The sequence below is a fragment of the Galeopterus variegatus genome, unplaced genomic scaffold (assembly GCF_000696425.1).
Source record: "Galeopterus variegatus unplaced genomic scaffold, G_variegatus-3.0.2 Scaffold9, whole genome shotgun sequence".
Lineage (NCBI taxonomy): Eukaryota > Metazoa > Chordata > Mammalia > Dermoptera > Cynocephalidae > Galeopterus > Galeopterus variegatus.
Genome location: NW_007726120.1, coordinates 697,588 through 713,686, shown reverse-complemented (window position 1 = coordinate 713,686; position 16,099 = coordinate 697,588). Strand labels below are relative to the sequence as shown.

At 35.4% G+C, this 16,099-nt stretch overlaps 1 protein-coding gene across 3 annotated transcripts in view; it reads left to right on the top strand.

Annotated features, from left to right (window-relative positions):
- Nucleotides 1-15,263, top strand: part of SLC38A11 (solute carrier family 38, member 11) — a 53,503-nt gene extending 38,240 nt beyond the window's left edge. For all 3 annotated transcript variants that reach the window (XM_008583866.1, XM_008583795.1, XM_008583939.1), the window contains 3 exons: nt 1,428-1,540; nt 4,871-5,002; nt 14,902-15,263. In XM_008583866.1, coding sequence (XP_008582088.1) covers nt 1,428-1,540; nt 4,871-5,002; nt 14,902-15,195 — 539 coding nt within the window. In that variant the 3' untranslated portion in view covers nt 15,196-15,263. The remainder of the gene's footprint in view (nt 1-1,427; nt 1,541-4,870; nt 5,003-14,901) is intronic.
- Nucleotides 15,264-16,099: the final 836 nt, after the last annotated feature.

The following is a 16,099-nucleotide window of genomic DNA, read 5'->3' as shown; positions in this document are numbered from 1 at the left end:
AATGGCATTATTTCTCCAGGCCCTTTCTCCTTAGGCAGATCTGGTCTTGTTTGTGGAAACTGCATGTTTCTGTTCTCCCCTTTCCAGTAGATAAATTCCAGCTTCTAAGGCAGTAGGAATTCTAGATTCTTCTTGACCTTCCTAGTGACTTTTGAAACGATGCAGGGCCCATTTCTTGGTGGAGGTTAGTGAGCATGGAACTTTAGTCCCTTTTTCTCAGAGAGTGCTGGAACCTTTTCAACCAACCTTGAAGCAGGCCTCTGCCTCTACTGCCTTGTGGTTTAATCTCCTTCTGCCCAAAGGGGACATTAGAAAGTAATTTACTTTTAATAATTAGAAAGAATGTACATTTGTTCTAGATGGGATGAGGGGAGAAGATCACTTAAAGTAAGTCTTGGGAAGAGGCAGGTCATTTAAGGTACATATTTAGCTTTTTAATAAAAAAAAGTACAGAGATATTGCTGTTTAGTTTTCTTCTTTTTAAATAGTGTAGCAGTGTGTGACTTTGATCTAATTTTCTATTCAATTGAAAAAACATGCCACACTTTTAAAATGTAAGCATATTATATTCAGGAAATAAACAGGCCCAAATACTCTGATTCAGCATTGGTTAATGTTTTCTACTGCCATGATTTCTGTGCCCTCGTTAGATCCTTGTATTTCGTCATAGATATCTGGGAAAATACAATCTCTAAATAAGTACTGGTTCAAGATATATATGGTACATCATTGAGTTCGGAACTAATTTAATGTTCTTTCTGGGAAATAGCCATATTTTCACAGTTTTGAATCAGCACATTTACACTTGGGGTCATCAGATGCCATCAAAGACAATGTTAAGTTTGTAATTCTTTGCTGTGGCCCTGAGCTTGTGATTAAACTCTATAGCATGATATACAGGAAATTCAGCTCCCCAGATGTACTGGTCTACTCTTCCTTCCAGGACTGTTCTTGATCTAAGAATAGCATTTCAAAAGGAAATTTGTTTACTTTAACAGACTTTTTTTTTTCTTAAATAATGAAGTCACTTACTTACCAGAAACAAAGACCAGAAGTAATTTTACAAAGCTAGTGCACAAGAATGTAGGGAGTTGATTCTGATGTAAGAAGACAATGGATAAAGTATTTTTCAGAAGTTGATACAAATTTGAAGCAAAGCCACCAAAAACAAACAATGACAATAAGAGAAAAACTATTAGTGATGAACTTAACTTCAAGTGGAACATGTACTGATTTTAATGTCAGTGAATACCTACATAGTTATTGACTGCAAAAACTTAGGTTTAGACCTGGTAATCTATTCTCTTAATTAAATGGAATGAAGTTTATGCAGCTTCACTTATATAATAAATATCTAATATCTCATTTCTTAGCTATCTCAAATATTCAGTATCTAGTAAATAAACTTATTTTATGTTATTCTCTAGGTGACTTATTTGAAAATTATTGCAGAAGTGATGATCTGGTAACAGTTGGGAGGTTTTCTTATGGCATCAGTGTCATTTTAACATACCCAATTGAATGCTTTGTGACTAGAGAGGTAAGCACAATTCTTCCCAACACTTTAACCCATTAAATTTAGGAAGATTTATAAATAATTTGATGCTGCAAATTCCCAATTATATAACAGGTGATATAATTTATAAAATTTTATTTTTCAAATACAAAATGTCAGAGTTTCAAGATGAATTTATATTCAGATGTTTACACGATAACTTTTTCAAAAGTTAAATTTGAAAATTATGTTTGGCGGCTTGGTTTATATTAACATAAGCACAAATGTTTAGACAACTGCGTTCCACAGTAAATGTCAGTCTTGTACAGCCACACCGAGGTGGTTGTTTTTTAAACTATTCTTACAAAAAAATTAAGTACCAATGTTTAAAATGTGTTTTATGAAATTGTCTTTTTGGGGGCTTCTCCTTTGTCCTCCACATCTCTTTCTTCCTATGGTCAGAGACCCCTCACCCAGGCCATTGCCCTCTTTTCCTTTGGGCACCCTTTTGGAGAATATAGGTATCTTTTTTTTTCCCCCTTTTTGTCTTTTTCCGTGTCCGGCAACGGATCGCAACCCTCAGTGTCGCCCCCGTACCGGACCGGGACCGACAACGGGATTGCAACCCTTGGCGTTGCTCCCGCCCCTCGCTCAGCCAGTGAGCGGGAACCGGTCTGTATGTGGGATCCGAACCCTCAGTGGGAGCGCCGCCGCACTTCCCAAGCGGCGCACTATAGCAGTGCGCCACCGGGCCGGCCCAAGTCAACGTATATTAAAGGCACCATTGATCAAATTCTAATTGGTTTTGATATTTTTTAAAAATGAAAATGTCTTCTATTCCATAGAACTGAAATTCAACTTAAACCTTTAGTTTCACAGATTTTATTTATACATTTATATAAATATATTTTATAGTCTCATTTATATAGCATATAAAATAATATAAATATGTAGTATATTATATATGTAAAATATATGTCTTCCTGTCATGGCAGCTAGAAAGTAAATTCAAGTTCCAAGTATGTGTGTGTGTTTGTGTGTGCATATGTACATGCATACATATATAAAAATATAAATACATATATTTTTAAAATATTTAAAATATTTTAAATGTATAAAAATATTATACATATATATATTTCTTTTTTAAAGTCAGCTCCAAATTATGTTGTATAGTCCACCCGGATTTGTGGGGAAAGATTAGCCAAAAGGAAATTCTTGTGGTATAAAATTGGATAACATGGGTTATCAGGAATTCCTTATGCTGTCAGCTAAAAATCCACCATACCAGCAATAAAATGTGATCCTGTTTTACAGTGGTTCTTTCAAGAATCACACTGAAAAGGGCTTACTCTGAGGCCCTTTTCCCAGAGGCTGTTTACACAGTGTACCATGTGAATGGGTCTAACATGTAAAGTTGAACATCTACAGAGCTTCAAGGCAGGCTTCTCAGGCAGGTCAGTGCTTACCTTATGCCAGCACTGGGGATAAGGAACTGCACTGAGACACAGAAGAGAGAAACATTTCAGCACTATGTGTCCTTTACCATTAGACTTCTGCTCACTTACAAATATGTAACTCACAGCCCATTTTTCCACCTTACTGTAAGTAGACTGAACTAAGGTTACTTTATGAAGATTTTTTAAAATTTAAAAGTCTTTCAAAAATTTGCCAGCTATTGCTTAATGCAGAAAATGGTATTATTTTAGCTTCTACCTGGAACTTTAGGTTCAAATTTGATCTCTAGATCAACAAGAACACGTGATGTATTCTCATGCGGTTTCCGGTAAACTGCCTGGGACAGTCTGATCACTTCACCTGCAAAATTTCTGTCTCTAGTGCTTGGAACTTGAATATACTTTTTGCTGCCATGAGAGGAAGACAGAAATAAATCAAGGTCTCTGTCAGGGTAGCAAATATTACGCAGAGAAATGTCCTGTATTGCTTACCCATTCATGTCTTTTCTCTTTGTCTTCTTTCTACACACACATATCCCCCCCTACACACACATGCACAAATATACAGTTGACATAAACATTATTGAAATCATTTCTATTTATAGGTAAAGTAGCCAACCACATACAAGGTTGCCAGAAAGGTTGTCTACCCCTTTAATTTAGTACTAATAAGTATTCCTCAGTAGCCTGCCTCACTGAATGACTTTCCCTCTCACGGTCATATCTTTGATATTTGGAAAGACATTACAAATTATAATTAGTTAAAGTTATTAGTATCACCATTAAATTATTGGCAGAGTCATGGCAGTATGTGATGTGTGGGAAATGTCACAGATGTAGGTAATATAGCTTGGACAGCAGCTTCGTTACCATACCCCAGCATCTGACCCCCCCCACCCCACCATTTCCAGCTCTCGTCCCACTGTTCTTTTGCACAGGGTCACCCATCTATTCAGACTGTCACTGCCATATCCTCCATAGGTATCACTCCCATTCTTACCTCTTGCTGTTTTTCACACTACTGCCTCAGCCTGTAATTCTGCTCCAAATCCTCTCCATGTTTCAAGCCCCACTTCAATCCTAGGTATGTCAAGCGCATTTCAGGAATGCTATAAAGGAGATTACTTTTAGGGAGACAGATCTAGATATCTAAAGCTCCTTCTAGTTCTAAATTCTGTTTAATCTTTTTTTTTATCCTGTCATACATTGACCTCTATATGTTTCTTTAGATTGGTTGTATACCTCTACTTAGGATGTTAATTCCTGAGAACAGGAATCATCTCCTAGACATTTTCTCTTCACAAATCATATCACAGTGTGGGACACATTAAATAGATAACTGTTGACTGATTTCCTGGTCTGTGTATTAAGGAAAATGGTGATGAACTCTTCTCCATTTTTGTTGAAGAAAGGAGGCAAGATAAACTGGACTTAAGTTATAACAAATGGGACTTAGTTTACATAGAATTAATTTCCTGTTAGTAAAGGATATCACACATCCAGTATTATTACAGGAAACATGGTAACTCTTCCTTAGAGGTCAGTCAAATAATCTAAATAGCATCTATAGTTTGTTTTAGAAGTAACCTTGTTGGACTCAAGGAAGAAGGATAAGGTAACTTCCCAAGGTCTCTCTTATACTTGAGAAATAGATGTGTTCAAACATTGGTATGCCTTACTCTTGGTCTGGAATATAATCCACAGACTGTCTAATCATTAAGCAAGGAATACTTGTTATTGATATGTGTCTATTTGTAAGTACCTTAGAAAAGATAGAATATTCATAGTGACTTGTGATTTGATTAACTTCCTCATTGGTAGTATTTTTTTCGGTCCTAAGTGCTATTATGAAATACTCTCTCAATTAGGCCTGCATGCCTCTGGGAGTCCCTCTCAAAATAATCTGTTTATTCGGCAGGTAATTGCCAATGTGTTTTTTGGTGGGAATCTTTCGTCAGCGTTCCACGTCGTCGTAACGGTGGTTATCGTCACTGTAGTCACGCTTCTGTCATTGCTGGTTGATTGCCTTGGGATAGTTTTAGAACTCAGTGTAAGTTCATTTAAATATTTGCTCCTTCCATTTTAAAAATCCCTTTAAAAATAATGGTTAGGGCCGGCCCGGTGGCGCACTGTAGCAGTGCACCGCTTGGGAAGTGCGGCGGCGCTCCCGCCAAGGGTTCGGATCCCACATATAGACCGGCCGCTCACTGGCTGAGTGAGGTGCGGGAGCAACACCGAGGGTTGCGATCCCGTAGCCGGTCCCGGTCCGGTACGGGCGCGACACTGAGGGTTGTGATCCGTTGCCGGTCACGACAAAAAGGAAAAAAAAATAATAATAATAATGTTTACACTTAGCATATGATGTATTTTCCTTAACTAAAGTGTCACTTTCTGAAGTGAAATGAAGATGTGTTTCTAATATAATAGTAAATATTTATAATGATGACACTGTGCACTTTATAGGACTACATAGTTTTAAAGCAGTGGTTCAAATGGGGCAGTTTTGCTCTTCAACCCCAGTGAACATTTGGCAATGTCTGGAGACACTTTTGGTTGACACAGTGGGTAGGTAGTTGTATTGATATCTGGGGGGTGGAGGCCAGGGAGACTGCCGAACATCCCAAAATGCACAGGACAGCCCCCCACAACAAAGAATTATCCACCCCAAAATGTCTGTAGTTGAGAAATCCTGGTTTAGAGCACTTTTACATATCTCATTTACAGAAATACATGATATTTCTAAAAATAACTATAAATTAAATGGCTCTGGAATTTTCTTTCAGTAAAAAATGTCTGTCGAGATTTATTAAAAATATGAAAGAAATAGTTATACCATATTACACATTCACTTGCCATGGCCTAATTTCTTTTTCTTTTTCTTTAAATGTTTTTTCTCTCTCCAGACCTTCTTTTGTAGTTTCTACTGCCACCACCGAAATCTAGGTCCTCATTATATCACATCTGAATTAATCCTGACTTTTTTGCTTCAGCTAGCATATATTTAAGTTCTGCTTTCAATTTATCAGCAACCTGCTCAAAAATCTCTACTTTCCTACCAGAGCAAGTATAAACTCTGTTGTCTCTGTAATCTGGCCCATGCCTTCTATGGAAAGTGATTTCCCATTTGCTTCCCAAAGTCTACCCTCAGCTCTAGTCAATCTTATTTTTCGCTTGTGAATAAGTTATAACACTTCTTCCTTTGATTCTTTGTCTTGTGTGTTTTTCCTTTCCTATAATGATTATTTTCCTTTAACTTCTGTCCACATCTTACAAGGACATCAAGGTCTAGTGCAACTTCTAACTCATTTATTCATTGATCATGCACTTATTTGGTAATTACTATGTGCCACACAATAGAAATATGATACAGGAAATCAGAAAGGATCTACGCCTTTTCATAAATAAACATAAAAGTTCAACTGCTATATAGGCAATGAAGAAGACAGAGGGAAGTGGATGGGCTCCCAAAAGACATTTTTGAGAAAAGATTGACACAATTTGGTGACAGATTTAACTGGGAGGACAAAGGGATAGAAGGACACATTAGGAATGATTCATTAGTTCTACTTTGTGGAACTAAGATAATGTTGCCATTTGGTAAGATAGGCATGAAGTAGATCTACCACTAAAAGGTAGAATCTTCCCCTTCTACAATCCTTACAGAATATCTAATCAGAATCATATACCATTTAGCATTTATTGATCATGCACCACTGGGAGGGTAGGCTTTTGTGGGTGGGATCCCAAGTCATCATTTACTCATTCCATTGAGAGTTGAGGGATAGATTAAGGTATTATTGCCAGTCCCCAAGTTACTGTTCCCTCCAGATCCCATTTTGATTTGACGTTCCAGTAAAAGGCAGTAAAAGATTCAGTCAGGAACACACTAGTGGGAATTTTCTTGCAGCAGAGAAAATGAAAAGTGGGGAGTAGGCAGCTTTTCAAAACCTCAGGGGACTGGGAAATTGTCTGTTCCACCAATAGTAGAAAGAAAGCTCATAGGAGAGGTGGACAAATGTCAAAGGCAACTTTTAACTACTTCCCAATTTTGCATAGGCCAAAGCTGGTAGATCCACTCTGAATCATTTCATGTACCAATCTTGATTTGTGTACGTGGATCACTGCTACTTAAAGGCACTAGCGTGATTTATGTATTATTTCATATCATGTACTGTTTGAAATGTCCATAAGCTTGCCGTATGTGCCAAATAGTAAGATCTTTGAGGACAAGAATATTTAACCACCCTCTCTATCCTCCATGGTATCTGGCACAGTGCTAAGAACACAGTGCTCAAATTATTGCATGAGTTATTGCCTCTTGGGACCACAGTTTAGGACCTATTTCTATACATATTCCTGTACATAAGATACATTCTTCAGTGTAGTATCAGAAAATTGAGTGTTACAAAAAATTGTTGATGTTGAAAGTAGTAGTAATCTTTCAATTATCCTGTGAAGATGATCAACGTAATGTTTTTTTTCCTTGGTATATGAAATGTCTCATTTTAATTCACAAGTGTTTTTGATTGTTTGTTTTGTAATATTGTAAGAATTTTGTTGTGAGAGGAAATATGTTTATCAACTGTCTGAACATTCACCACATCTTGATAGCCTATAAAATTTTGTATTCTCTTTGAGCTAACCAAACACACCTTTATTGCTCATTTTTCAGGAATGATATATTTTTGTAAATTTAACTATTACTTTCTGTAAAGTTAAATCCTAATCTCTGTGACACTTGCACAACAAAATTGTAAGCATGTAATCACATTAAATATTTTCTGTTATATTTAAATTTGCAAACTTTTTGTGGTAAGGCAGAATTCTGGTGTTATAGAACAAATGGAGAATAATACCGTGAGTATCTCTTGTAAAGTCAAAATCTGATCTGGCTATGAAGAACTATTTAAAAATTTAAAACATGATTCTAGATCCTTAGATTTTTAAAAACCTGCTATATAGATGTACATTAAAAAAAAATAAAGAATGCTAAATTATATGTTATGTTACATTAGTTTTAAAGTACTTTGTGGAGGGCCGGCCCGGTGGCGCACTGCTATAGTGCGCCGCTTGGGAAGCGCAGCGGCGCTCCCGCCGAGGGTTCGGATCCCACATACAGACCGGTTCCCGCTCCCGAGCTGAGCGAGGCGCGGGGGCAACACCGAGGGTTGCGATCCCGTTGCTGGTCCCGGTCCGTTGCGGGGGCGACACTGAGGGTTGCGATCCGTTGCCGGACACGGAAAAAGACAAAAAGGAAAAAAAAAAAAAGTACTTTGTGGAAATTAATAAAATGTACATCTCCATTCTCTGTCAGACCACCTGAGAATATTGTGTTTTTTCCAGTGATAAAAGTATTTTGGTGTACACAATAACATATTCAAGTCTTTGCTAAAATCCCCTTTGTGTGGGCACTTACCATGTCTAACAGAGCCAAATCAAGCATTATTTCTCTCAGTAACTAATGCGTATTGGATAATGCAACACATTAGAAGTAACTAAAGCATGCTGTGTTCCACTTCATAATGATAATGTGCGCTAAGTACTTGATCTGTGTCAAGTGCTTTGTGTGCGTTATCTTTTGTCATCCATATTAACTTTACAGATGATGAAACTGAGGCATAGAATGGCTAGATAAATAGTCTGTGGTCACGCTAGTTTTAAGTAGAAGAATCAAGATTTGAACACATGCATTTGGAGATAGCCCACATTTTTAATCATTATATAAGTCTGAGATTTCCTAAGTGTAAGCTTTAAGTTATGTAAAATTATTATGCTCATTTCTCTATCCATTTATAAATTAAAAAATCTATGCATTGAGTTTATCTGGAAGTAAGGTTAAGAGTAATCCACAATACATATGGATAGACTCTAATAATGAATTAAAATATATACCAGAATATGATATAAAATGGAACTAATAGTTTTTTGTCTCAATAATTCTTAGTTAATAGGATTTAGTTAGGATTTTAGTTAATAGCTTTTATTTTAGGTGATAATCATAGTACTTTAGGAATTCTTTTCTATTGTGTCTTCTGAATCATGACTAAATAGAATAATGACCCTCGCAGATGAGATGTAGATTAGAATCAGATCTTGCAAAGTGAGGGGAAAGTTAGTTATATAACTAAATAATATAAGATAAATTATTTTGGGTTATACAAAGTAGCTATTTAATTTAAAACCCCATTTAGAACTTTGCTTTCCTTTTATTTTGTGGTTTTCATGGCAATAGACAAAGAAACGTTTTTCAAAAGCAAACACATCCTCAACTTTAAAGGATTTATTTTTAGAAGTAAATAAAGTAAATATGTTTTATTCTTGGTGATAAGAATCCAACATCTTGGCACTAATGTTACTATTACAGAAAAGAGGCATCTGCAGTAATTGGGCCCTATGGGTTTCTACCTGCAGCAGTACAAAGAAAAAAAAATAAAACAGCTGGTGCCTGTGGCCAGAGTAACCAGCCCAGCAAGCATTGTGAACAGCTTACAGTGGAAGGAAGAAAGCTAGCCAAATACCTAGTGAGAGCTGAAATATAGAAATACAACCATCAGGGTGTGCAAACCATAGTCCAAATTGCCAAAGACCTCCTGAGCTAGAGAAAATATTTTTTTTAAGTATAGGAATAAATTTCACAAGTCTGAATTTATTACAAAGTAGAAATTTGAAAGCTGTATGTTATAAGGATTCTTTCATTTAGTTTTAAGTTTCCTTGCATTATTTGAGAGGTTTCTGTTTAGGTAGAACTCAGACACTTTTCCAATCTGTATTGCCATTAAAATCTTCAACACCTTCTGTTCTTTCCCTACTGAAAACTGCAAAATGCCCTGGTATCAATAGTATTATTATCAATTGTCCTGCCTTTATAAATAAGACTGTATTTTATTGTCTTTTTAATAAGCAGCTATGGTTTTACATGCTTTCAGGCAATTTCAAAAATTATTCCAAAGCCAGTGGTGTGTCCTCAAGCAAGTCTGCATTAAATAGAACAAATAAACTGGCCTAATTTATAGGGATCAGATGGAACTGCACTATCATTTTACTAATGATCTTGAGTCCTAGCAACAACCTCCAGCAAAATTGAGCTTTCAAATATCAAGAAAGTAGCTGGTATCTAGACAAGCTATTGGACTTCTTCCAGTACAAACATTAGCTATATAGTTTTCCGTCTAATTGCTACTTTCTCAACTCTTAAGAATTATAACATAAACAGATCACCCAGTTCTTTGCACTGTGCAGAAAGTTAGGTTTGGAAGAGTCCCAAAAGCCTGACTGATGACAGCTTCTTAGCAGCAGCTGGTGGCGATTTTCATCCTGATAGTATCTTCCCACTCTGCAATACCAGATGAATTAGCCTTACATGTTTGTTCCTACAAAGAGCCTACACACTCACACACAAGTATATATCTATACTTATATCTATGCACTCTCTCACACACACATATATACACACACACATATGTATCTGTATTTGAATTACTTTTTTGTTATTTTCATAAATCCTTATTTCAAAGAAATCAGAGAGTAATACTTTCTTGTTATAAACACAGACTGAACTCAACAGTATTTTCCATAACTTAAAAAGCATAGTCAATTCTAAGTATCATGATAGAATCTAGGGAATCCATAATTCATTGAATTCCAGCCATATGACTAATCTTTTATTTATTGTGTACCTTTGTAGGTATTCATTTGTATTCAGGTGCCATGAATGGTAAAAGTATATTGTCCATACATTTTAAATCAGAATGCAATTTTGGTATCCGTTAGTATTTTCTCATTCTTATTGCTCTTAGTGTGGAAATATTTTCTGTGCAGTTTGATGCCTGACATTTTTCCCCAGATTTTTAAATACTGCCTGGCTAGGCTGATTTCACAATGTATCACCCTTAATTGCCATTTCTCTGGACACATTTTGTTTTTGTAAAAGCTTAAGGAGTTATATTATTGGAATTATAGTTGTAATATTTCTGGTTTGGAGATGGTGCTTAGTATAAAGCACACAGTAATTTTATTAAATGGTGAAACTGACAAAATAGTTATTTTTAATGCTGTTTTTAAAGTATTATTTGTTATTTCACATCATCCAACTTAAAATTAAGTTTGCTGTGATTTTCCCTGGGGAAAATCTACCAAAATAATGTGTCAAAAAGTTTTTAAACCATAAGTAATAGGTGCATAGGGTTTTATTATACTGTTTTTTCTGCTTTTATATATACTTACACATTTACATAATAATAACTTTTTAAAATATAGAGACACATTTTATGGAAAGCTTGCATTTAATTATAAACCAGTATTACATTTGCCATTGACTGTATGTTTAAAAAACTTACATTTTATGGTTTAAGAGAATAAACCTTATGATGTCTCATTAACATCACATTAAGAGAATGAAAGATTAAAAACAACATGATCATCTCAATTGATGCAGAAAAAGCTTTTCACAAAGTTCAGCATCAGTTCTTGATAAAATCTGTCAACAGTTTAGGTAAAGAAGGAAAGTTCCTCAACCTTATAAAGGCCATTTATGAAAAATCCACAACTAACAGTATAATAACCAGGGAACAACTGAAAGCTTTTTTGCTAAGATCCGTATGTACAAAGCAGGGGTGCCCACTCTCGCTATTTCTGTTCAACATAGTATTGAAAACACTAGTCAGAGCAATCAGACAAGAAAAAGAAATAAAGGCATCTTAATAGGAAAGGAAGAAGTAAAATTATCTCTATTTGCAGATAACATAATTCTATATGTAGAAAACCCAAAAGATTCCATACAAAAACCTGTTAGAACTAATAAGTTAATTCAGGAAAGTTGCAGGATACAAAATCAACATACAAAAATCAGTAGCATTTCTATAGACAAATAACAACATAGCTGAAAAAGAAATCAAGAAAACAATCCCAATAACAATAGCATCAAAAAACAAAATAAAACACTTTATTTAGCCAAGGAGGTGAAAGATTTGTACACTGAAAACTATAAAACATTGATAAAATAGTTAAAGAAGAAACAAATAAATGGAAAGATGTTTCATGTTCATGGATTGGTAGAATTAATATTGTTGAAATGTCTATACTTCCCAAGGCAATATACAGATTCAACAAATTCCTATCAAGATTCCAATGGCATTCTTCACAGGAAAAGAAAAAACAGTCCTAAAATTTGTATGGAACCACAAAAAACAAACAAACAAACAAACCTGAATAGCCAAAGCAATGCTGAGAAAGAAAAACAAAGTTGGAGGCATCACACATTAAAATTTTTATTTAAAATTATATTACAAAGCTGTAGTAATCAAGACAGTATGGTACTGGCATAAAAACAAAAACATAGACCAGTGGAACAGAATAGAGAGCCCAGAAATAAATTCGAGCATATAGAAACAACTAATTTTTAAAAAGAATACCAAAAGAACACAATGGGGAAAGGACAGCTTCTTCAATAAATGATGGTGGGGAAACTGGATTTCCATAGGCAAAAGAATGAAATTGGACCCCTGCCTTATACCATCCACAAAAATCAATTCAAAATGGATTAAAGACCTAAATGTAAGACATGAAACCATAAAACTTCTAGAAGAGAACATAGGAGAAAAGCTCCTTGATGTTGGCCTTGGCAATGATTTTTTGGACACCACATCAAAAGCTCAGACTACAAAAGCAAAAATAAATGGGACCACATCAAACTAAAAATGTTCTGCAGAACAAAAGAAACAATCGACAAAATGAAAAGACAACCTATGAACTGGGAAAACATATTTGCACACTACATAACTGATAAGAGGTTAATATCAAAATTCTATTTCATTTATAAAGAACTCTTACAACTCAAAAGCAGAAAAACAAATAAGCTGATTAAAAAACGGGCAAAAGACCTGAACAGACATTTCTCCAAAGAAGAAATAAAAATGGTCAACAGATATGTGAAAAAGTGTTCAACACTACTAATAAACAGGGAAATGGAAATTAAAACCAGTATGAGATACTACCTCACACCCACTAGGGTGGTTATTTTGAAAAAGACAAAAACAAATGTTGGTAAAGATGTGGAGAAAAAAGAACCTTTGTACAGTGTTGGTGGGAATGTAGACTGGTACAGCCATTAAGGAAGAAATTATGGAGATTGCTAAAGAAACTAAAAATAGAACCGCCACATGACCCTGCAACCTGTATTCTGGATATATACCTAAAGCAAATGAAATTATCACATCATAAAGATATCTGCACTCCCATATTCATTGCAACATTATTCACGATAGCCAAGATATGGAAACTGAATGTCCATCAATGGCCTAATTTAAAAAAATGTGGTATATGAATACAATGGAATATTATTTAGCCTTAAAAAAAAAGATCCTGCCATTTCCTACAATGTGGGCAGACCTAGAGGACATTATGCTATGTGAAATAAGCCAGGCAGAGAAAGAAAAATATTGCACGATCTTATGTATATATGGAATTCAAAGGAAAAAAAGGTCAAATATACAGAAATAGAGAATACAAAGGGAGGAACAGGGCCCGCCCGGTGGCGCACTGGAGAGTGCGCCACTTGGGAGCGCTGTGGCGCTCCTGCCGAGGGTTCGGATCCCATGTGGAGACCGGTTCCCACTCACTGGCTGAGCGCGGTGCGGCCGCGACACCGAGGGTGTGATCCCGTTACCAGTCAGTAAAAAAGACAAAAAGGAATAGAAAAAAAAAAAAAAACAAAGGGAGGAACAGACGAAGTAGGGAGATGTAGATCAGAGGATACCAAGTCACAGATACATATGTAAGATGAACAAGTCCACAGATCTAATGGACAACATGAGGACTATACTCAATAAAATTGTATCGTATTTAGTATTTTTGTTTAAGTAGATTTTAGCTGCTTTTGTCACACAAAAAAGTAACTATGTGAGATGATAGATATGTTAATCTGCTCCACGATAATAACCATATCTGTATGTATCCCATAACATTATTTTGTAAACCTCAAATATACACAATACATTTATTAAAAACTTGTTTTATTATTTAAGAGAATAACATTTATCATAAATGTTAATGTTTTTATTAATAATGTTACATTTTATTTAATATAATATAATTAACATGTAACATAATTAGAAAAATGTATTACCTAAAATGCATTAAATATTAACATTTACCCCATTTGCAACACTTGTAGTGTGAATTAAGCCTATTCAAGGGGAAAGTCTTCTTCTTTAAAGTCAAAAACTCTTAGTATTTTTATAATAGACAACTCTACTACCCATTATTTTCAATCTGACATTCCCCCTTAGGTTGGACTTACCCATAACTAAGGTGGGGGAGGGTAAAGGAGTTACAGTTATTTAGCTCTGCTGTCAATCTTTTAGGGTAATTAATGTGTTTAGTTTTCTTTGAAAGAGGATTTACAAATGCTATTTCATGTTAAGTGCCCTTAGGGTTATAGTTTGCCTTTCTCACACAGACAGGCTCCATACAAGCTCAGGTAAAGAGGAAAGACAGTATTCCCAGTACAATTTCTTAAAGTCCCCACTTGTTCACAAATGACAGGCCACTCAGATTTGAAGTGCATAGTAGATACACAGTAATTTCAGATGAAGAGTATAAGGAAATATAATGTAACTAGAAATATGGGAAATTTCAAGAGCTTTCCAGAAGTCAGTTTTACCATCTGCTTTATTTTCTACGTTATTTTCTGATCATCTTTTCTTAAGTTCCATATACTGTCACACTGTTTTACTCTTTTTGTTTGATATACTGTATACCATCAGAAAAGGAAAAAAACCTATTTCTGAGTCTTTCTTAGAATTATTTTTCTTTCCTCTGTTTGATTCAATTAAACTTATTGAATTTTTAACATGTGCATTGAAAAATACATTTTCTAAACATTCTTAAAAACTGTCCAAAGAATGCTTCTATCTGGTAACAATATCTTTTTTTCTTGTTTTCAACACACAGGGTGCACTCTGTGCAGCTCCCCTAATTTTCATCATTCCATCAGCATGTTATCTGAGACTGTCTGAAGAACCGAGGACACACTCAGATAAGATAATGTCCTGTCTCATGCTTCCCATTGGTGCTGTGGTGATGGTTTTTGGATTTGTCATGGCCATCACCAATCATCAAGACTGCACCCATGGGCAGGAAATGTTCTACTGCTTTCCTGATAATTTGTCCCTCACGAATATCTCGGATTCTCATTTTCAACTGACAACACAACTTTCAATTTTAAACAATAGTATCTTTCAATGAGTTGCCTGCTTTTAAAAATATGTATGCTTTCATAGACTTCTAAACCACATAATAAACATTCACATGTGTTTTGGTGTCTATATTATAAAATTATTATTTTGACACTTATCAAGACCTGGTTTTTTTTACTCTTTAGTGCAATGTAAAAGATAAAGAAGAAACAAAAATTGAATGTATTTTACATTAAGCTGGGACAAAATTAATGTTTTGTCCTAAGCTTTTAGCATTGGCTGCCATCCCCTCAAAGCATTCCTCTCTTATTTAATATGTGAACCAATATACTGTGCTCCAAAATAAATAGGTGATTGTGGATTGGAATTTTGCATATTTATTTTTTAGGAGAAAGAAAATTATTTTTGTATTTAAAGTCTATGCAATTGAAGGGAAGGGAACCCAAAACTATTAAAAAAAAAAAAAAATAGATATCCCAAGAGCAAACAGAAGCTCTTTATTATCATTACAGTCACATCCTTGTTTAGGGGGAAGTGGATCCCTGAGGAAATGAGCAAAGTTCTCCCCATGTTAAGAAGTGTGAATAACAGACTGCAGAGCAAGGGGTATGAGGAATCACAACTGTCTTTCAACTCTTGATACTCTGGGAAGGAGCTGGTAGCACCATTAAATAAATTATAACACGGGGGAAAAACACAAAATGTTCTCAGGCTCAAGCCTACGAGATCGGTTATGCATCAGATTTGGACCTGTTGAGCTTGAAGAGCTGGCAGGAATACACAACCGGAAGCTGAACTTTGAGGCCAGAAGCTTGCAAGTAGAATCAGGGCTACAGAAGAAGCATCCTCACTCCTCTGGGGAGTCCTCTGAGAGGCTGCTGAGAGCTCTTGGCTACTCATGTCTTTGGAAATAGGCACTGAGACAGAGTTTGTCAGGCAGGGTATTTAGTAGG